General features: G+C 46.5%; 1 protein-coding gene across 1 annotated transcript in view; it reads left to right on the top strand.

The window, feature by feature from the left end:
- Positions 1-24,010, top strand: part of LOC120029212 (neurobeachin-like) — a 327,891-nt gene that overhangs the window by 297,006 nt on the left and 6,875 nt on the right. Inside the window, exons 49-55 of the mRNA XM_038974506.1 lie at positions 1,372-1,524; positions 8,974-9,141; positions 14,817-14,906; positions 16,239-16,431; positions 19,141-19,212; positions 19,959-20,114; positions 20,227-20,397. Of these exons, the coding sequence (XP_038830434.1) occupies positions 1,372-1,524; positions 8,974-9,141; positions 14,817-14,906; positions 16,239-16,431; positions 19,141-19,212; positions 19,959-20,114; positions 20,227-20,397 (1,003 nt within the window). The remainder of the gene's footprint in view (positions 1-1,371; positions 1,525-8,973; positions 9,142-14,816; positions 14,907-16,238; positions 16,432-19,140; positions 19,213-19,958; positions 20,115-20,226; positions 20,398-24,010) is intronic.

Below are 24,010 nucleotides of genomic sequence, written 5' to 3' on the forward strand. Positions count from 1 at the left end.
TTGATTCAGCTGCCCTGCAGGCCGGGTAGTCAAACTGTTCCCATTTCGAACCATTTGATTTGGTCTACCCGGCAGACCTGGAGAGCTAAATCAAGTGTGCCTACTACTGACCAGTCGGGTAGCTCAAATCACTGTGCCTGCAGCTTCCATATTTCATAACTTTTAAAACCATTATCAGAAAACTAAATACTGTCAAAGGATACAGCAAAGAGCTGCTTTTTTAATGAGTGAGTTCATGTTTAAGTTTTTATTCAACACGGCCAACACTGTTTTTATTCAACTTTTTGCAAAATCATAAAACGCGCTTCTCACTACTTCCACTCACGCTACAATCAGCACTGCAGCAGAAATGAATGAGTAGCCAAGTGTATCGATAGGCCTGTGTTTTCATTATTAGTGGCTCGTCTATTTTAATGTCGAGGAATATTTCACTTTCTCTGGTCATAGGAACAACAACATGAATTTGTGCATGAGGCAGAAATAATGCAGTGCTTTTCGAGTTTCGTCATCAGGTGGAAGATAGTGTCCCCTCTCTCTGCTCAGCCTCCCTCCGCTGAGCCTGACCATCAGTTGCAGGTACCATTAGTTGGGTAAAATAAAAAAGCTAATTATTTAAATGTATGCTCAGCTGTCCGTAAGAACTGATCTATTTTTTTTATCTAGCTCGATTTTTGAAATACAATATAATCTAAGAAGAAACAATACTGGCAGGCCAAGCATAGCCAATATGCTATGATATTAGATTAGGGCCTACTGCACAAACCTCATCCCTTGAGAACTGTTTTTATTTGGCACAGAGGATAAAACATTTTAAGTTTTAAAAATGTATAAGAGCGGTGGATCTCAGCTTGTGTTTGACTCCGAAAGTGATCTTGACTCAGAAAAGGTTGGTGACCACTGGGCTTAAGGGTGTCTCCAGTGTCAGCTAGTTGTTTATTCTCTCTGGAATCACACCAGGGAGGATCATGGGAGTTTTTTTCTTCCTCTCTGTGCCGAGGTCCTGACCCCATCACCACAGCCCTGCACTGACACACACACACACACACACACACACACACACACACACACACACACACACACACACACACACACACACACACACACACACACACACACACACACACACACACACCACTGAAATACCTGTTACAGCACCTCTCAACACCCATGGCTTGTATTAAATTTCCCCTGGAAGTTACACACATGTACACAGTCCATTTACTTTCCTTACATCTCCCCTCCCCTTGTTGATTCCAGTTCTACTCCCTGCCATGTGTAATTAAAATGTGTAATAATGTGGTATAACAACATGTGTGTAATGACCTATCAATAACATGTGTATAATAATGTGGTAATGCCTGTTTCCAACAGGAGTTGATTCCAGAATTCTACTACCTGCCAGAGATGTTTGGTAACAGTAATGGTTACCACCTGGGCCAGAGGGAGGACGGCAGCATGGTGTGTGATGTAGAGCTGCCTCCCTGGGCCAACAAGCCTGAGGACTTTGTCAGGATCAACCGGATGGTGAGGAACTTAACACCTCTCCTCCTCTCCTTATCTCTCACCCTCTGCTCTCTTCCTCTACCTAACCCGCTCCTCTCCTCCCACCCTCTGCTCTCTTCCTCTACCTAACCTGCTCCTCTCCTCCCACCCTCTGCTCTCTTCCTCTACCTAACCTGCTCCTCTCCTCCCACCATCTGCTCTCTTCCTCTACCTAACCTGCTCCTCTCCTCCCACCCTCTGCTCTCTTCCTCTACCTAACCTGCTCCTCTCCTCCCACCCTCTGCTCTCTTCCTCTACCTAACCTGCTCCTCTCCTCCCACCATCTGCTCTCTTCCTCTACCTAACCCGCTCCTCTCCTCCCACCCTCTGCTCTCTTCCTCTACCTAACCCGCTCCTCTCCTCCCACCCTCTGCTCTCTTCCTCTACCTAACCTGCTCCTCTCCTCCCACCATCTGCTCTCTTCCTCTACCTAACCTGCTCCTCTCCTCCCACCCTCTGCTCTCTTCCTCTACCTAACCTGCTCCTCTCCTCCCACCCTCTGCTCTCTTCCTCTACCTAACCTGCTCCTCTCCTCCCACCCTCTGCTCTCTTCCTCTACCTAACCTGCTCCTCTCCTCCCACCCTCTGCTCTCTTCCTCTACCTAACCCGCTCCTCTCCTCCCACCCTCTGCTCTCTTCCTCTACCTAACCTGCTCCTCTCCTCCCACCATCTGCTCTCTTCCTCTACCTAACCTGCTCCTCTCCTCCCACCCTCTGCTCTCTTCCTCTACCTAACCTGCTCCTCTCCTCCCACGCTCTGCTCTCTTCCTCTACCTAACCCGCTCCTCTCCTCCCACCCTCTGCTCTCTTCCTCTACCTAACCTGCTCCTCTCCTCCCACGCTCTGCTCTCTTCCTCTACCTAACCCGCTCCTCTCCTCCCACCCTCTGCTCTCTTCCTCTACCTAACCTGCTCCTCTCCTCTCACCCTCTGCTCTCTTCCTCTACCTAACCTGCTCCTCTCCTCCCACCCTCTGCTCTCTTCCTCTACCTAACCCGCTCCTCTCCTCCCACCCTCTACTCTCTTCCTCTACCTAACCTGCTCCTCTCCTCCCACCCTCTGCTCTCTTCCTCTACCTAACCTGCTCCTCTCCTCTCACCCTCTGCTCTCTTCCTCTACCTAACCCGCTCCTCTCCTCTCACCCTCTGCTCTCTTCCTCTACCTAACCTGCTCCTCTCCTCCCACCCTCTGCTCTCTTCCTCTACCTAACCCGCTCCTCTCCTCCCACCCTCTGCTCTCTTCCTCTACCTAACCCGCTCCTCTCCTCCCACCCTCTGCTCTCTTCCTCTACCTAACCTGCTCCTCTCCTCTCACCCTCTGCTCTCTTCCTCTACCTAACCTGCTCCTCTCCTCTCACCCTCTGCTCTCTTCCTCTACCTAACCTGCTCCTCTCCTCCCACCCTCTGCTCTCTTCCTCTACCTAACCCGCTCCTCTCCTCCCACCCTCTGCTCTCTTCCTCTACCTAACCCGCTCCTCTCCTCCCACCCTCTGCTCTCTTCCTCTACCTAACCTGCTCCTCTCCTCTCACCCTCTGCTCTCTTCCTCTACCTAACCTGCTCCTCTCCTCTCACCCTCTGCTCTCTTCCTCTACCTAACCTGCTCCTCTCCTCCCACCCTCTGCTCTCTTCCTCTACCTAACCCGCTCCTCTCCTCCCACCCTCTGCTCTCTTCCTCTACCTAACCCGCTCCTCTCCTCCCACCCTCTGCTCTCTTCCTCTACCTAACCCGCTCCTCTCCTCCCACCCTCTGCTCTCTTCCTCTACCTAACCCGCTCCTCTCCTCCCACCCTCTGCTCTCTTCCTCTACCTAACCTGCTCCTCTCCTCCCACCATCTGCTCTCTTCCTCTACCTAACCTGCTCCTCTCCTCCCACCCTCTGCTCTCTTCCTCTACCTAACCTGCTCCTCTCCTCCCACCCTCTGCTCTCTTCCTCTACCTAACCTGCTCCTCTCCTCCCACCCTCTGCTCTCTTCCTCTACCTAACCTGCTCCTCTCCTCCCACCCTTGTCTCCTCCTCCGTCCTCTCATTTTGTAGCACCAACTCCTTTTCTCTTCTATCACCCCCTCCTCCACCTCTCCTCCTCCCTCTCCCCCTCTCCTCCTTCTTCCTCTGTGTGAGTTACTCATGCAGCGTCTGATAAAGTGCTCGATACTAACACAATCTGCAGCTGACCCAAGTGATGTCACTAAATGACAGGGCCAGTAAGTGTCCCCTATAATGTTACCTAATGCTGGACTCATCAATCATCATTTAGCTATGTGTGCCTGTGTGTGTGTGTGTGTGTGTGTGTGTGTGGCTGTGTGCTGTGTGTGTGTGTGTTATCCCAGGACAACCCAGTACTCCCTGCAGGCCCTTTGAGCAACACGCACACACACAGAGACAGAACGTGAGCTCCCTCTCCACCCTCTGCCAGCCTCTCAACCAGTCCTGCCTGGAGGCAGACAGTCGTTCACTTCTCATCACATACAAACACACACATACACGCACTCACAATCACACACCATTACATCCATGTACACATACTATAGTGTGCAAGTAGACCCTCATGGCTGAACACACCAAGACATGGTTATAGATACGACATTATGGGGGGGTTCTACAGTGTTATTGGGGGCAGGACAAGGGGTATGGGGTATGGGGTAGAACACACTTGACCTTTTCAGCAGGAGTGACAGAGCTTTAGGGAGGGGTGGGGGAGGGAGGTAGGGGTGGTGGTGGGGGTTAGCGGCTAGCAGAGGTGACCTTTCACTAAGCTCTTCTCTATTCTACTCCTCTCCTCTCTCCCTCTGCTCTCCTCCTCTTGTCTACTGCCTGGTCAGCTACATCTATATCAGCCCAGCACACAGGGAGGAGGGAGATTGGGGAGGACAGGCACAGAGAGGAGGAGGGAGATGGAGGTTGGGACAGATAGGTGGGGGGGGGACAGATTGGAGGGGGGCCAGATAGGTGGAGGGGGGGACAGATAGGAGGAGGGAGGTGGAGGAGGGGACAGATAGGAGGAGGGAGGTGGAGGGGCAGGCCTTGGCGGGGTGCGGGGGGTGGGCACTGTGTTCTTATCCTCTTATCTTGCAGATATTAGTATACATGCGGAATCCGTGGATGGATACCTAGAGAATCATCATCTTTACTCTCCATCTCTGTCCCCAGTCATCCTGCTGGTAGACAGTGTTTCAGATCTCACTATAGCGTTCTTCATTTTCTGCTTCCCTCTTACTTTACCTTTTATTTTATTTCCGTCTCTCTCTCTCGCTCTCTCTCCGTCCCTCCGCCACCCTCCCTCCAACCCTCCTCCCTCCACTTCCCATCTTTGCATGTGCCAGATTCAATCGTGGTGACATGCCCCGTGGCTAGTTCAGGTCCCTCTGTGTTCGTCTCTGTCTGTGTGCTCTAGTTAGCTCCACTCTGTTGGTAGAGGCAGTTATTGTCCTGTGGGAGGGAGAGTGTAAAGTCCTGCAGCATGTCTCTATACATATCTGGTGCTAGAGTTGTAGTGTGTGGCCACTGGGTTGACAATAAGCGCAATAATAATGTAAGCACTAAATTTACCATAGTGATGTAACACAACAGTAACACTGTCTACCATAGTGATGTAACACAACAGTAACACTGTATACCATAGTGATGTAACACAACAGTAACACTGTTTACCATAGTGGTGTAACACAACAGTACTACTGTCTACCATAGTGATGTAACACAACAGTAACACTGTGTGCTATTGTGATGTAACGCAACAGTAACACTGTCTACCATAGAGATGTCACACAACAGTAACACTGTCTACCATAGTGATGTAACACAACAGTAACACTGTATACCATAGTGATGTAACACAACAGTAACACTGTATACCATAGTGATGTAACGCAACAGTAACACTGTCTACCATAGAGATGTCACACAACAGTAACACTGTCTACCATAGTGATGTAACACAACAGTAACACTGTCTCCGTAGTGATGTAACACAACAGTAACACTGTATACCATAGTGATGTAACACAACAGTAACACTGTCTACCATAGTGATGTAACACAACAGTAACACTGTCTACCATAGTGATGTAACACAACAGTAACACTGTCTACCATAGTGATGTAACACAACAGTAACACTGTCTACCATAGTGATGTAACACAACAGTAACACTGTCTACCATAGTGGTGTAACACAACAGTAACACTGTCTCCGTAGTGATGTAACACAACAGTAACACTGTCTACCATAGTGATGTAACACAACAGTAACACTGTCTACCATAGTGGTGTAACACAACAGTAACACTGTCTCCGTAGTGATGTAACACAACAGTAACACTGTCTACCATAGTGATGTAACACAACAGTAACACTGTCTACCATAGTGGTGTAACACAACAGTAACACTGTCTACCATAGTGATGTAACACAACAGTAACACTGTCTACCATAGTGATGTAACACAACAGTAACACTGTCTACCATAGTGATGTAACACAACAGTAACACTGTCTACCATAGTGATGTAACACAACAGTAACACTTTCTACCATAATGATCTAACAGAACTGTAACACTGTCTACCATAGTGATGTAACACAACAGTAACACTGTCTATCATAGTGATGTAACACAACAGTAATACTGTCTACCATAGTGATAAAACACAACAGTAACACTATCTACCATAGTGATGTAACACAACAGTAACACTGTCTCCGTAGTGATGTAACACAATAGTAACACTGTCTACCATAGTGATGTAACAGAACTGTAACACTGTCTACCATAGTGATGTAACACAACAGTAACACTGTCTACCATAGTGATGTAACACAACAGTAACACTGTCTACCATAGTGATGTAACACAACAGTAACACTGTCTACCATAGTGATGTAACACAACAGTAACACTGTTTACCATAGTGGTGTAACACAACAGTACTACTGTCTACCATAGTGATGTAACACAACAGTAACACTGTGTGCTATTGTGATGTAACGCAACAGTAACACTGTCTACCATAGAGATGTCACACAACAGTAACACTGTCTACCATAGTGATGTAACACAACAGTAACACTGTCTCCGTAGTGATGTAACACAACAGTAACACTGTATACCATAGTGATGTAACACAACAGTAACACTGTCTACCATAGTGATGTAACACAACAGTAACACTGTCTACCATAGTGATGTAACACAACAGTAACACTGTCTACCATAGTGATGTAACACAACAGTAACACTGTCTACCATAGTGATGTAACACAACAGTAACACTGTCTCCGTAGTGATGTAACACAACAGTAACACTGTCTACCATAGTGATCTAACAGAACTGTAACACTGTCTACCATAGTGATGTAACACAACAGTAACACTGTGTGCTATTGTGATGTAACCCAACAGTAACACTGTCTACCATAGTGATGTAACACAACAGTAACACTGTCTCCGTAGTGAGGTAACACAACAGTAACACTGTCTACCATAGTGATGTAAAACAACAGTAACACTGTCTATCATAGTGATGTAACACAACAGTAACACTGTCTACCATAGTGATGTAACACAACAGTAACACTGTCTACCATAGTGATGTAACACAGCAGTAATACTGTCTACCATAGTGATGTAACACAACAGTAACACTGTCTACCATAGTGATCTAACAGAACAGTAACACTGTCTCCGTAGTGATGTAACAAAACAGTAACACTGTCTACCATAGTGATGTAACACAACAGTAACACTGTCTACCATAGTGTTGTAACACAACAGTAACATTGTCTACCATAGTGATGTAACACAACAGTAACACTGTCTACCATAGTGATCTAACAGAACTGTAACACTGTCTACCATAGTGATGTAACACAACAGTAACACTGTCTACCATAGTGATGTAACACAACAGTAACACTGTCTACCATAGTGTTGTAACACAACAGTAACACTGTCTACCATAGTGCTGTGACACAAACAGTAACACTGTCTACCATAGTGATGTAACACAACAGTAACACTGTCTTCCGTAGCGATGTAACACAACAGTAACACTGTATACCATAGTGATGTAACAGAACTGTAACACTGTCTACCATAGTGATGTAACAGAACTGTAACACTGTCTACCATAGTGATGTAACAGAACTGTAACACTGTATACCATAGTGATGTAACGCAACAGTAACACTGTATACCATAGTGATGTAACACAACAGTAACCTTGTCTACCATGGTGATGTAACACAACAGTAACACTGTCTACCATGGTGATGTAAAACAACAGTAACACTGTCTACCATAGTTATGTAACACAACAGTAACACTGTCTACCATAGTGATGTAACACAACAGTAACACTGTCTACCATAGTGATGTAACACAACAGTAACACTGTCTACCATAGTGATGTAACACAACAGTAACACTGTCTACCATAGGGGCCAGTGTAAACTACAGGAATGCTGTAGTTATCTTTAGGTTGATATCTTATCTAAAACACACCCAAGAAATACATTTTCCTCTCTGTACACACACGGCTTACAGTAAAGTGGATCTCCATTAGTATTGAACAGCTCCATGAGAAAGATGGCTAGTCATTGTTTTTAATAGACAGAGAAGAAACATGATACCTGGCTGATATCAGGCTGGAGGCATTAAACCGGCTCTCCTGAGGCTCATCCTGTTTATTAAGCTGCGTCCCAAATAATAGCACCCTATTCCCTATCTAGCTAGTGCCTTACTTTTGATGAGAAATCTGGTCAAATATTTAGGACTATATAGGGACGTGGATTTTATCACAGTCTGGCTGGAGAAAGAATAGCTGCTATCAAAACTCAGGAGTCTAATATCACTGAATGCTTTAGTTTCAACAGTAGTGTTCCTCCCTGTTTGACCACAACTAGTGCAGTGGGGTTTATGTGTTGAGTAGTGCAGTGATGTTGTCAGTTGTATGTACAGTAACATAGACTGTGTGTGTAGTGTAGCGCGTGTTGAGTTATGTGGTGTGTGTTATTTTTTCCCTTGTATGTATTGTTGTGTGTGTACATTGTGTTTTCATGCTGCTGGCTGCCTTTATCCTCTACTCACCCTGTGTGTGTGTGTGTGTGTGTGTGTGTGTGTGTGTGTGTGTGTGTGTGTGTGTGTGTGTGTGTGTGTGTGTGTGTGTGTGTGTGTGTGTGTGTTAAAGTATGTGTACTGTGTGTGTTTTCATGCTGCTGGGTGCCTTTATCCTCTACTCACCCTGTGTGTGTGTGTGTGTGTGTGTGTGTGTGTGTGTGTGTGTGTGTGTGTGTGTGTGTGTGTGTGTGTGTGTGTGTGTGTGTGTGTGTGTGTGTGTGTGTGTGTGTGTGTGTGTGTGTTAAAGTATGTGTACTCTGTGTGTTTTCATGCTGCTGGGTGCCTTTCCCCTCTAACCCTGTGTGTGTGTTCTGACAGGCCCTGGAAAGTGAGTTTGTGTCATGTCAGCTGCATCAGTGGGTTGACCTTATTTTCGGCTACAAGCAGCGCGGGCCCGAGGCGGTGCGCGCCCTCAATGTCTTTCACCACCTGACCTACGAGGGTTCCATCAGCCTGGACAGCATCACTGACCCCGCCCTCAGAGAGGTACGCCTTGACACGACACGCTACGATACGCACGTCACTGTCACCATGGACACCAAACCCCACTCCTCCCATCTACCCAGCTCCACCATAGATAGATAGTGCTGCTTCTGTCTGGGTTCCGTTCAGTTAATTTATTTGGTATTTCACAGGAATTTGTCTTTCAAACCATAATCATTTACAGACAACAGGACATAGATGACAACAACCACATAAAACACATATAGAGTACACACAGATATGGGTTTACAGTATAGTTGTTGCAAATACATGATCAATACAGTACAAAGTCAAGGGTAGCTTTATTTACTATCTCTCATTCACTCCATTTACACTTGACATTATTCTTTACTACTCCTATATTACCGCAGACTCACTCACTCACTCACTCACTCACTCACTCACTCACTCACTCACTCACTCACTCACTCACTCACTCACTCACACCCAGGTCAATGAATGTTAGTCTGAAGTGTTGTTTGATATAAATCATCAAGGGGTCATCTAATGAATAGACATGGGAGTGAATCCTCTAATTTACATTTAATTAATTGACTAGATCTGAACTGTTCTCTGAGCGACAGGAAGCTGTGAATAGCTTAATTGCAGAGAGAGAGAGAGGGAGGTAGAGAAAGAGAGGGGTAGAGCGGGAGAGGAGGAGGTAGAGAGAGGGTGGTAGAAAGAGAGGGTGGTAGAGAGAGCAAGAGGAGGAGGTAGAGAGAGAGGAAGGTAGAGAGAGAGCAGGAGAGCGAGGGAGAGGGAGGAAGAGAGAGAGGGAGGTAGAAAGAAGTAGAGTGAGGGAGAGAGTGAGGGAGGTATATAGAGAGAGGGAGGTATAGAGAGAGACAGGGAGGTAGAGAGAGAGGGAGGGAGAGGAGGAGGTAGAAGGAGAGGGAGGTAGAGCGGGAGAGGAGGAGGTAGAGAGAGGGCGGTAGAAAGAGAGGGACGTAGAGAGAGAGAGCGAGAGGAGGAGGTAGAGAGAGAGGAAGGTAGAGAAAGAGAAAGCAGGAGAGGAGGTAGAGAGAGAGGGAGGGAGAAGGAGAGGTTAGTATAGATAGGGAATGCGAGGGAGATAGATAGGTCGAGAGGAGGAGGAGGAGAGCTGAGACTACAGTACAGCAGTAGCAGCTGGCATGCAGCAGCAGTGTGGTGTTTCCAGTGTGATCTCCTCTCCCTGTGATATCCACCATCTGCCGTCTGCAAAACAACTCATTTATATCCCGTCACTTCCCGGGCCGCCTTTATCTATCAAGTGACCACTATGCAAATCACTCAGCTGCCTAATTACCAAACAATATGGACAACGGCTTTGGTTTTCATTATTTCCTCTCATGCTTTTTCAGACAATGGCAATTATTGGAGTCATCCGGCTGTGAGGTTTTGGAAGCTGTCTGTCTGTCTGCCACCCTGCGAGGCGATAGTGTTAGGATGGGAGCTGACTGTGTAGCTTCATACTGCCTAATGGTGGTGGCCAGTTGATGTTGTCTCCTTTCTGACATGTGTCTGTGTGTGTTGGAGGGAGGACTCAGCTAAATGCAACAGATATGATAAGTACTAATGAAGGTATGCCTGAATGCCTTGAGTCCTTCGTCAGATCCTCCTATTCTTACTCCATAGCAGGTGAATAATTACTGTCTGTCATTTACTCAGAGATCAGAACCCTAAGGTCAAGTCTGCAAAACAACAAATTCATCTGTGAGAGATAATATGTAGCTCAAGGAAGAAAGTTTCAATGCTTCAGACAATAGACCTTCTATCTCAAGCACTACAATTAACGATAGACATAAACCTGCATCCCACATGGCACTCTATTCCCTACACAGTGCACTACTTTTGAGCAGAGCCCTATGGAAAAAGGCTGCCTTTTGGGACGCATCCCAAGGATAGATTTGGCTGATAATGGTGGAAGTGGTGGGATCCTGTGTATTGGTGGAAATAAGGGGGCAACGGTGGGATCCCTGTGTGGAGCTGCTCCCAGTCAAAGGATCCCAACATGGTTTGATTTCAGCTGACCCACCAGCCAGTCAGCCAGCCAGTCTATCAGTCAGCCAGCCAGCCAGCCTATCAGTCAGCCAGCCAGCCTATCAGTCAGCCAGCCAGTCTATCAGTCAGCCAGCCAGCCTATCAGTTAGTCAGTCAGTCAGCCATTCTGAGTGGATGTGCTCATTGGCTCCAAAACATTCTGGGATGTGCTCATTGGCTCCAAAACATTCTGGGATGTGTTGATTGGCTCCAGAACATTTTAGGATGTGTTGATTGGCTTCAGGCAGGTACTGGTTCATACCTGTCTGACAGGTGCAACCGCAGGTCTGACATTAACCACTGCAATTATGGCATTAAAATGTCAAGGAATTAGAAAGTCCGAATGAGAGATAATCATTCCTCTGACTAGGTGTCAGATTAGACTGGCTGATGGCGGCTGCTGTTAAATGCGTCCGGTCCACCCGGGCCGTTGTTGGCTAAAACAGGCGTCCGGGCCGTGGTTGGCTGAGGGCACAGTGACAGGTCTACTGGGCGCGCTGCTGGAACAGCAGTCCTACTGCAGCCTTGATGTCGATCCTGACAGCCTTCTCATATGGAAAACATGACAGCAGCCCCCTGATACAGACCCTGCTGTGTCACTCAGGCATAAACAGACAAATTATTCATCAGTGAGGCTGTTCTCCTGCAGACAGCCAGTCACACAGCCTCCAGTTAGAAGGCCCATTACTGCCTATTGAAGGGACAAACAACATGGGGGGGGATGTGTGCTAGCCCAATGAAGGTGTCCTTGTGATGACAGAAGCTTTGAAGCTGCTTTCATTATGCTTACCGCAGTCACCTAGCCGTGGTAGCAGCGCTGCCATGCTGGTGTTTAAATAGTTGACCTCAACTATAAGAAGATCCCTTGATAAGCTATACATAACTTACAAGACACAGATTCCTGGTGATGGTAGCTGTGGCTGTGACAACATTGTTAGAGACAAGCCGGTGTACTTCTACATACGGTAGTTCACATGTCAACTCAGAGACGGTCATTCCCAGAGACACTTCAGGCTAACTTCTGTCTGTGGTGAAAGGATTGCCTACAGCCGATCCACACTGGCTCATCTCAAAGTCACTTCCATTGTTCCAATGACAATGGGAAATGTTAACTTCATAACCTCACAACAAGGTTTTAATAGTGGAATTCAAAACATCTCCTTTGGCTTTGTGTGGGTGCGGGTAGTGCCTTGGTTAAAGTTTGTGCGTCAATGTTTCTTACAGATCCTTTAGAATGTAATTATATGATAATTAAGAACTAGAGTCATCACACTTCCAGAGGAAAACTCTGATCTCAACTCCACAGAGAAACACAATCTATTCATATGACCCATCCGTGTTGATTTGGTGTGTGGAGCATTCATTCTATGTGGGTGAAAGGTGATGCATACCTGACGAACAGGAGTTAGTTAGTTCCTACTTCCCAGGTACAATGAGTCAGTACTATACCACGCATTATACCTGTCTGTCTGTTGTCCATCCCCCTGCCCGCCCGTCCATCCGTCTGTCTGCCCCCCAGGCCAGGTGATAGCTGCTGATACACCTGTGTGTTCATCCAGGCAGGTTGGTTGATGCTGGGAGCTACATCAGCAGATAGTTACGCAATACGTGCCACTTATCAGCCAAAAGACAAGCAGGGCCTTAAAGCAGGCGGTCTGTAAATGAATGAACTGCCTGTTAAGTCTTCTAGATGGCTGTTGAGATACAGGTGACTTTCTGACACACCGACCGCAGAGAGGATTAGCGCTATTGGCATGTTGTTGTGATGGTCGGGAGAAAACATGTACTTCAGATAACCTTCAATCACTCTGCTCTCTGTCTCTCTCTCTGCTCTTTCTCTCTCTCTCTCTCTCTCTCTCTCTCTCTCTCTCTCTCTCTCTCTCTCTCTCTCTCTCTCTCTCTCCCTGCTCTCTCTTTCTCTCTCTGCTCTCTGTCTCTCTCTCTCTGCTCTCTGTCTCTCTCTCTGCTCTCTCTCTCTCTCTCTGCTCTCTCTTTCTCTCTCTCTCTCTCTGCTCTCTCTTTCTCTCTCTGCTCTCTCTCTCTCTCTCTCTGCTCTCTCTCTGCTATTTTCTATCCCTCTCTCTCTCTGCTCTCTCTCTGCTCTCTCTCCCTCTCTCTCTCTCTCTGCTATTTTCTCTCTCTCTCTGCTCTCTCTTTCTCTCTCTGCTCTCTCTCCCTCTCTCTCTCTCTCTGCTCTCTCTCTGCTATTTTCTCTCCCTCTCTCTCTGCTCGCACTCTTTCTTTGCCTATGGAAATATAGCAGTTGTACACGGTCAACGTTCTCCAGGAGAACCAAAATAATTATTCTGTACATTTTTACTGATGTCTTCCACATGGCCCTCTGGTTCTTTCTGATCTCTGGATCAGATTTCGCTATGTGAATAGACGTGGTGACCCTGACCCCAGCCCTCACCTAAAATAGCTATAATGGGACTAGGTTATTACTTGACGGACTGCGTAGTAAAGAACCACTGACTGATAATGGTTGCCAAATGTGCTCGCCGCTCTACGACTCATGGGAAACATCCACAATGTTCAACTGACCAGGGGGCTTCACCTCTCTGGTGCTATGCATGATGGGAAGTGACCTGGGGATTGTGGGTAGATGGTCCTGGCTAAGGATCACCTTCTACCCAGAACACATTGCTCCCACTATGGCATGTGGTTGCCAATGGAAGCTGTAGATACTGAGTTGTGTGTACTGTCTAGTACTGTGTGTGTGTGCATGTGTGTGCATTTGCTCTCTGCCTTTGTTCCAGGGCCAATAACATGGACATGGGGCTTGCTGCAGTCTTAGCATCATGTCAGTCCAGGTTAGCATCAGTGTGGAGGGTCCCGGGATGGGAATGGTTAACTGAAGCATGTTAATAGGGAAAGGGTTGTCTCTTCCATACTAACACTTGGATGACTCTGCAGGCTGAGAGGGGAGGAAATGGGGAGAAAGGGGGGAGGATCTAGGCGAATTGTCAGTGCACCCCTCTCGTCCCTCTACGCCCCTCCTCGGAGGCACGGCTGAGTTAGGATTTGCTTGCATTGTCAACTAACGCATTGACCCATCACTTTGATGATTATTGATAGTGACAGCAGTATCTCTCTTTTTCTCTCCTCTTCCTCTCTCTCTCATCTCTCTCCTCTCTCTGTCTCCCTCTCTCTCTGTTCATTCTCTCCTCCCCTTCTCCTCCCCCTTTCTCTGTCTCTCTGTCTACCCTCTCCCCTGCTCTCCCCCTCTATCGCTGTCTCTCCCCTGCTCTCCCCCTCTCTATTGCTGTCTCTCCCCTTCTCTCCCCCTCTATATCGCTGTCTCTTCCCTGCTCTCCCCCTCTCTATTGCTGTCTCTCCCCTGCTCTCCCCCTCTCTATTGCTGTCTCTCCCCTGCTCTCCCCCTCTATATCACTGTCTCTCCCCTGCTCTCCCCCTCTCTATTGCTGTCTCTCCCCTGCTCTCCCCCTCTCTATTACTGTCTCTCCCCTTCCCTCCCCCTCTATATCGCTGTCTCTCCCCTTCCCTCCCCCTCTATATCGCTGTCTCTCCCCTCCCCCCCATCTATATCGCTGTCTCTCTCCTGCTCTCCCCCTCTCTCTCCCTCTCTATCACTGCCCCCCCCTTTCTCTCTCCCTCTCTATCGCTCTCTCTCTCTCTCCTCCCGCTCTCCTCAGGCGATGGAGCAGCAGATTCTGATTGTTGGACAGACTCCGTCTCAGTTGCTCATCGAGCCACATCCTCCTCGCAGCTCGGCCATGCACCTGGTGAGACACACAGCATGCTGGAAAAATTATCTCCACTGCGTCTCTGTCTATCTGTGTGCGTGCGCGTGTGTGTGTCCATGCAAGTGTGTCTCTGCATTCTAGTGTGTGTGTTTGTATGTTGTGTTTTTGGTGTGTGTGGTAGTCCCATCTCTCCATGGTGAGAGAGAGAAGATGTTGTCAGTAGGTTTCTCTATGCTCTCTTTTCTACCATGTTCTCCACTCCTTGTACCCACTCCACATTTCAACTCTCATGTATGTCTGTATTCAAGCAGGCTGCAAGAACCAGGACTAAAAAGTAGAAATGTGCAATGAAAGCATCAGAAGTCAACACAGACAATACATTTACATTTTACAAGCATTTTCATCATTAAATATCAAAACCATAACAATACCAATGCCTTACTCAGTACCAGAAAATAACTGCTACCAACAGATTTCCCATTAAATGAGCAGTTGTGTCTGCTGTGTAGAGCAGAGGAAAGTGTGCCCCCTGCTGGCCTAGTTCTACCACAGCAGTCAGCTGCTGTCTGAGGTCTTGTTGGTTTAGTCCTTTTTACTATCCACATACAGTCAACTAAACTGAGGGCCACGTTTTCGTAGTGCCAAAGAATTGTGCAAAAATTATCTAAATTATTTAGCACTAGGAAAATGTTGCCCTGACTGTGTTTGCAAGTGAAGATACATGCACATGGATGGACAACCCTTGTCCCTGATGTTTCATGTACTAACCATCTGACATATAAAACAGCTCCATCTCATGTTTCTAACCCCTGTCTGTCTTTCTGTGTGTCTGCCTGTATGTCTATGTGTACAGTATGGCTCTTCTCCCTTCTTCCTCCTCTCCCCCTCTTCCTCCCCCACCCCCTCCTCATCATCCTCCCTTCTCCTCCCTACCCCCCCTTTCTCCTCCTTCCTGTCCTCATCCTGCCTCCTGTCCTCCTCCTCCATCATTATCCTCTTCCTCTTCCTCCTCCTCCTCCCCCTCCTCTTCCTCCTCCCTTCCCTACTCTTCTCCCCTCCTCCTCCTCCTCCCTCCCATCCTCTTCCTCCTCCCTCCCTCCCCTCCTTTTCCCTCCTTTTCCTCTTCCCCCTCCTCCTCCCTCCTGTCCTCCTCCCTACCCTCTCCCCTCATCCTCTTCCTCCTCCCCCCTCCTCTCCTCTCCTCCCCCCTCCCTCCTCCACCATGTACATGCAGCTCCTCTGTGTCTGAACCCTGTTTTACCTCCACACTAATTACCTCTCTCCATTCTGTCCCCTTCTCTCTCATCCTCCTCCATCCCACCATCCTCCACCCTCCACACTCCTTGTCTTCTTCTCTCTTCTACTCAATAGTGTTTCCTTCCCCAGAGTCCTCTGATGTTTAAGGACCAGATGCAGCAGGATGTGATCATGGTGTTGAAGTTTCCCTCCAACTCCCCGGTGACCCACGTAGCAGCCAACACCCTGCCACACCTCTCTGTCCCTGCCGCTGTCACCGTCACCTGTAGCCGACTGTTCGCTGTCAACCGCTGGCACAACACCGTCGGTGAGGGGACTACACACACACAGACGCCAGAAAACACAGGCCAGAACACACATACACACATACACACACACACACACTCACAGGCCAGAACACACATACACACACACACACTCACAGGCCAGAACACACATACACACACACACACACTCACAGGCCAGAACACACATACACACACACACACACTCACAGGCCAGAACACACATACACACACACACACTCACAGGCCAGAACACACATACACACACACACACACTCACAGGCCAGAACACACATACACACATACACACACACACACACTCACAGGCCAGAACACACATACACACACACACACACTCACAGGCCAGAACACACATACACACATACACACACACACACACTCACAGGCCAGAACACACATACACACACACACACACTCACAGGCCAGAACACACATACACACACACACACACTCACAGGCCAGAACACACATACACACACTCACAGGCCAGAACACACATACACACACTCACACACTCACAGGCCAGAACACACATACACACACACACACACACACACACTCACAGGCCAGAACACACATACACACACACACACACTCACAGGCCAGAACACACATACACACACTCACACACTCACAGGCCAGAACACACATACACACACACACACACACACACACTCACAGGCCAGAACACACATACACACACACACACACTCACAGGCCAGAACACACATACACACACACACACACTCACAGGCCAGAACACACATACACACACTCACACACTCACAGGCCAGAACACACATACACACACACACACACACACACACTCACAGGCCAGAACACACATACACACACACACACACTCACAGGCCAGAACACACATACACACACACACACACTCACAGGCCAGAACACACATACACACACACACACTCACAGGCCAGAACACACATACACACACTCACACACTCACAGGCCAGAACACACATACACACATACACACACTCACACACTCACAGGCCAGAACACACATACACACTCACACACTCACAGGCCAGAACACACATACACACACACACACACACACTCACAGGCCAGAACACACATACACACACACACACACTCACAGGCCAGAACACACATACACACACTCACACACTCACAGGCCAGAACACACATACACACACACACACACACACACACTCACAGGCCAGAACACACATACACACACACACACACTCACAGGCCAGAACACACATACACACACACACACACTCACAGGCCAGAACACACATACACACACACACACTCACAGGCCAGAACACACATACACACACTCACACACTCACAGGCCAGAACACACATACACACATACACACACTCACACACTCACAGGCCAGAACACACATACACACTCACACACTCACAGGCCAGAACACACATACACACACACACACTCACAGGCCAGAACACACATACACACACACACACTCACAGGCCAGAACACACATACACACACACACACTCACAGGCCAGAACACACATGCTCTTGTAAAATGAATTGCGTGCTCCACCACATGTGCTACCTACCACAGCAGTGGCGCTGTAAAACCCCTCCATACCAACCAGGGCTAGTATATGCACTACAGCTGTTCAGGTCTGTAGCAGCCTGGGTCTGTAGCACAGCACAGCCTGGGCCTGGGTCTGTAGCACAGCACAGCCTGGGCCTGGGTCTGTAGCAGCCTGGGTCTGGAGCACAGCCTGGGTCTGGACAAACCAGAGTTAGCCAGCACCATCTCCACAGTCCCTAATTGTACCTGATTCCCTATATAGTCCACTTCATTTGACCAGTGCCTTACCACTGCATCATATCACCCACTCTGCTACACCCCTTGGTCAGGTGAAGAGAGTCTGAGTGTTTCCACATGTTGGTCCTCAGGCATGTGTGAACAACATTACCCACCAACACTCCAAGGAACACACACACACGCAGGTGCACAAACACATACACAAATATGCACACACTAACGCAAACACACACAGACAGACACACACACACACACACACACACACACACACACACACACACACACACACACACACACACACACACACACATACACACTTCTCGGAAACCAAACTCACCTCAGGGTCAAGGGTCACTGCAAAGCTTACTGGGAAATTAGGCTGCGACTGCACCACATTCTCCTCACACTTCCACATCTGTCACCGGAGCACACACTCATTACACACACACGCACACACACACACACCGAGTTGAGTACCTGAGTGGAGCCTTACATTCTGTCGTTAATGACCACAGCTGCAGCTCCAATGTTATTCTGTTGGAGAGAAGAAAAGTGTTCTGGGTTCCAACAATAATGAGCAGAATAATAAGGGTTTCATATTCCCAGCATGCTGCTGTGTTTCTGCCCTCCAGTCTCCCTCCAGGGGATCATAGCTCTACTCAGCCTGACAGTCAGGAACTGAAATCAATAAGCTTCATGGAAACCTTCATGAACCAACCTCTGACCATAGAGCAGGTGCTCAGGGTGTGTGTGTGTGTGTGTGTGTGTGTGTGTGTGTGTGTGTGTGTGTGTGTGTGTGTGTGTGTGTGTGTGTGTGTGTGTGTGTGTGTGTGTGTGTGTGTGTGTGTGTGTGTGTGTGTGTGTGTGTGTGTGTGTGATATATACGTGTGTGTGTGTTTCCAGGTTTGAGAGGAGCACCAGGTTACTCCCTGGAACAGGCCCACCACCTGCCCATAGAGATGGACCCTCTGATTGGTGAGTGTAACCCTGAGGCCAGGCCAGACCATTGTACTGAATACTAACTAAGTTATCCCTCTGATTGGTGAGTGTAACCCTGAGGCCAGGCCAGACCATTGTACTGAATACTAACTAAGTTATCCCTCTGATTGGTGAGTGTAACCCTGAGGCCAGGCCAGAGCATTGTACTGAATACTAACTAAGTTATCCCTCTGATTGGTGAGTGTAACCCTGAGGCCAGGCCAGAGCATTGTACTGAATACTAACTAAGTTATCCCTCTGATTGGTGAGTGTAACCCTGAGGCCAGGCCAGACCATTGTACTGAATACTAACTAAGTTATCGCTCTGATTGGTGAGTGTAACCCTGAGGCCAGGCCAGACCATTGTACTGAATACTAACTAAGTTATCCCTCTGATTGGTGAGTGTAACCCTGAGGCCAGGCCAGACCATTGTACTGAATACTAACTAAGTTATCCCTCTGATTGGTGAGTGTAACCCTGAGGCCAGGCCAGACCATTGTACTGAATACTAACTAAGTTATCCCTCTGATTGGTGAGTGTAACCCTGAGGCCAGGCCAGACCATTGTACTGAATACTAACTAAGTTATCCCTCTGATTGGTGAGTGTAACCCTGAGGCCAGGCCAGACCATTGTACTGAATACTAACTAAGTTATCCCTCTGATTGGTGAGTGTAACCCTGAGGCCAGGCCAGACCGTTGTACTGAATTCTAACTAAGTTATCCCTCTGTGTGTGTGTGTAGCCAACAACACCGGGAGTAACAAGCGTCAGATCACAGACTTGGTTGATCAGAGCATCCAGATCAACACACACTGCTTCGTGGTTACTGCCGACAACCGCTACATCCTGGTCTGTGGCTTCTGGGACAAGAGCTTCAGAGTTTACTCTACTGAGACAGGTAATACTAACTACCATGGTACTACTACTATAGTACCACCATAATACTACTACTATACTATACTACTATACTACACATAGGGTTATATCATAATACTGTCTCTGTGCTGCAGGTAAGCTGACCCAGATAGTGTTTGGCCACTGGGACGTGGTGACGTGTCTGGCCAGGTCAGAGAGCTACATCGGGGGAGACTGCTACATCGTGTCAGGGTCCAGAGATGCTACACTGCTACTGTGGTACTGGAGCGGACGACACCACATCATAGGAGACAACCCCAACAACAGTAAGTCAGAACACAAACCCGAACGATGCTGGGCCAATTGTGCGCCGCACTATGGGACTCCCAATCACGGCCGATTGTGATACAGCCTGGAATCGAACCAGAGTCTGTCGAACACTGAGATGCAGTGCCACATGTGAAGAGAAGAAGCTATTCATATCAGCTCAAATTAATTACACCATAGTGGAGCTGGGGTTTATAAAGGTAGATTATTATATTAAAAGTCTTTGATCAGCAGTGAAACTCCAGGTTTCCATTCTGGTATTGAATGATGGACAGAGACAAGGAGCACGGCTGGTGCCAGAACGAAGCAGTTGGACGGGCATTTGATTTCTCTATGCGGGCCCGTTTCTTTTTCAAATGTTGTTAATGTGTGTTATAACAAAGACCATAGGTAGCTCGTGAGTTTCAAGTTTGTTGAAGCTAACAATTTATCCTACTATTTCTACCTATCTGCGTACCAGTTATTTTATTTTGATATGCACATTTTCGTGGAACACTTTCACTTTAATAATAACGTTTTCGTTTTTCAAAATAATTTTCATTTGGTTAATCATAAAAGTCTGAATTAAAATAATAAAAATGTCAAAGTAAAAATGCAACTAATGCAAGAGCACCAGTCTCTGCCATATGGACACATCATACACCGTGATCCATTGGTGGCTAAAGAAATTAGAGCATGGAACGCAGAGATAGACTATAGCCAATGCAGCAGTAGGCCAATAACTTCCATCGTCAACTAAGTAAAATACAAACGGCTTCAATCGCATTAATCTTTCCACTCTGACTGTCTGCCTCCCTTTCTATCTGTCTCGATTTGAGCTATCACTAGTTAAGTGCAACATTGTGTCAACTCAGTAGGTTACGTGCTCAGCCGTTCTCCCCCTCAACGCTATCAGGACAGAGAAACCACACACATGCTCATTGTTCACATGGAGGACTCCAAACAAAAGACAATGAAAAAATTGGCAAAACTCCCATTGGTTATGAAATAAACCAAAACTTGTTTCTCACAAGTGTAGCAGGTTGTGAACTCTGCAAACAACGTTTCCACTCTGAGAATGAGAACGGTAAATTACTGTAATACATGCGTTAACAGAAATGTATGTAACCAAATAAAAGGGATTAATAGAAGATTTACTAGGCCTTCTGGTTACATAAGAAATTGATTTTAAAAAATAAAGAATCAAAACAATTCACACAATGAACAATGTGCAAGAATTGACAGGAGACAGCGGAGCACATTCTGGAGAGTTGAGTGCATGCATTCTGGCGAGAGAGACGCCCATGTCTTCACCACACACCTCTCCGCTTCTTAAAAAGAAAATAAGCTAATGATCCTCTGTGTCTAAGTCATGCTCTATGGTAAAGTATTTTTGAATTATTTTATTTAGTACTGTGTATGAACTGGGTTCACATGGGGCTGTGGTTGAGGTGAGGGTTTTCTCATTATCTTCACTGAAGCTAATTAAGAATTTCAGATTGGTTTGTTCCAATTAGTAGAGGGGGCCACGGCACGGTACTACAGGAGAAAACACTCCAATGGTACTCACACACACACATAAACAAACACATAAACAAACACATACACACACACATACACACACATACACACACACATACACACACATACACACACACACACAAATACACACACACACATACACATACACACACACATACACACACACACATACACACACACACACACATACACACACACACACACACACACACATACACATACATACACACATACACGCCGCTTTCTGTACTGTGCACCTTCCCTAACAAAGGAATGTTACTTCTATGGAGAGAACTTCTACTATTCATATTCCATATCAATCAAACCAGGTTGTTTGATATCAGATATCCATCACACTTCTGAGTGAACATTTAAAGGAAAATTACACCCCAAAACGACCTTTTTGTATTAGTTTCATTAGTCCATTGTTGACACAGTCTCAAGATGTTTTGCTTATCAGCAATCAAGTTTTCAAGATATGTAACTTTCAAAATACAGAAATCCTCATATGATGCAAAACTCAGCATCATGTGATGCAAAACGCATCAAATGGGAATGATTTCTGTATTCTGTATCTTGAAAACTTGATTGTTGACAAGCAGAACATTTTGGGACTATGCTAACAATGGACTAATGAAACTAATACCAAAAGATAGTTTTTGGGTGGAGTTTTCCTTTAACATTTTTGGGATAGGGGGCAGAATTTTCACTTTTGGATGAATTGCGTGCTCAGAGTGAACTGTCTCCTACTCTGTCCCAGATGCTAATATATGCATATTATTATTAACATTGGATAGAAAACACTCTGAAGTTTCTAAAACTGTTTGAATGAGGTCTGTGAGTATAACAGAACTCATATGGCAGGCGAAATCCTGAGAAAAATCCAACCAGGAAGTGGGATATCTGAGATTGGTCGATTTTCAACTCAGTCCCTACTATTGAATGCACAGTAGGATATGGATCTGTTTGCACTTCCTACGGCTTCCACTAGATGTCAACCGTCTTTAGAAACTTGAATGAGGCTTCTACTGTGTTGTGGGGCTGAATAAGAGGGGAATGAGTCAGGTTACTGGCAGAGAGCAATTTCCTGGTCACGTGCATTTCACATGATAGCGACCTGTGTTCCATTGCTTCTCTACACACGAAGGAATTCTCCGGTTGGAACGATATTGAATATTTATGATAACAACATCCTAAAGATTGATTCTATACTTAGTTTGACAAGTTTATTCAACCTCTAATATAACTTTTTGAAGTTTTCGTCCGACGTTCACCTGGACCTGCACAAGCGTTTGGATATGTGTACTAAACGTGCTAAAGAAAGTAGCTACTTGGACATAACAACAAAACAACAATTTATTGGGAAACAACAATTTATTGTGGAACTAGGATTCCTGGGAGTGCATTCTGATGAAGATCATCAAAGGTAAGGGAATATTTATAATGTAATTTCGTATTTCTGTTGACTCCAACATGGCGGATAATTTTATTTTCTTTCTGAACGCCGTCTCAGATTATTGCATGGTGTGCTTTTTCCGTAAAGTTTTTTTTGAAATCTGACACAGCGGTTGCATTAAGAACAAGTGTATCTTTAATTCTATGTAAAACATGTATCTTTCATCAAAGTTTATGATGAGTATTTCTGTTATTTGATGTGGCTCTCTGCAATTTCTCCGGATATTTTGGAGGCATTTCTGAACATGGCGCCAATGTAAACTGAGATTTTTGGATATAAATATGCACATTATCAAACAAAACATACATGTATTGTGTAACATGATGTCCTATGAGTGTCATCTGATGAAGATCATCAAAGGTTGGTGATTAATTTTATCTCTTTCTGCTTTTTGTGACTCCTATCTTTGGCTGGAAAAATGGCTGTGTGTTTTTTTGACTTGGTGGTGATCTAACATAATCATATGTTGTGCTTTCGCTGTAAAGCATTTTTGAAATCGGACACGATGGGTAGATTAACAAGATTTTTATCTTTCCTTTGCTGTATTGGACTTGTTAATGTGTGAAAGTTACATATTTCCCAAAAATATTTTTACATTTCCCGCGCTGCCTTTTCAGCGGAATGTTGTCGAGGGG

The sequence above is a fragment of the Salvelinus namaycush genome, chromosome 34 (assembly GCF_016432855.1).
Source record: "Salvelinus namaycush isolate Seneca chromosome 34, SaNama_1.0, whole genome shotgun sequence".
Classification (NCBI taxonomy): Eukaryota; Metazoa; Chordata; class Actinopteri; order Salmoniformes; family Salmonidae; genus Salvelinus; species Salvelinus namaycush.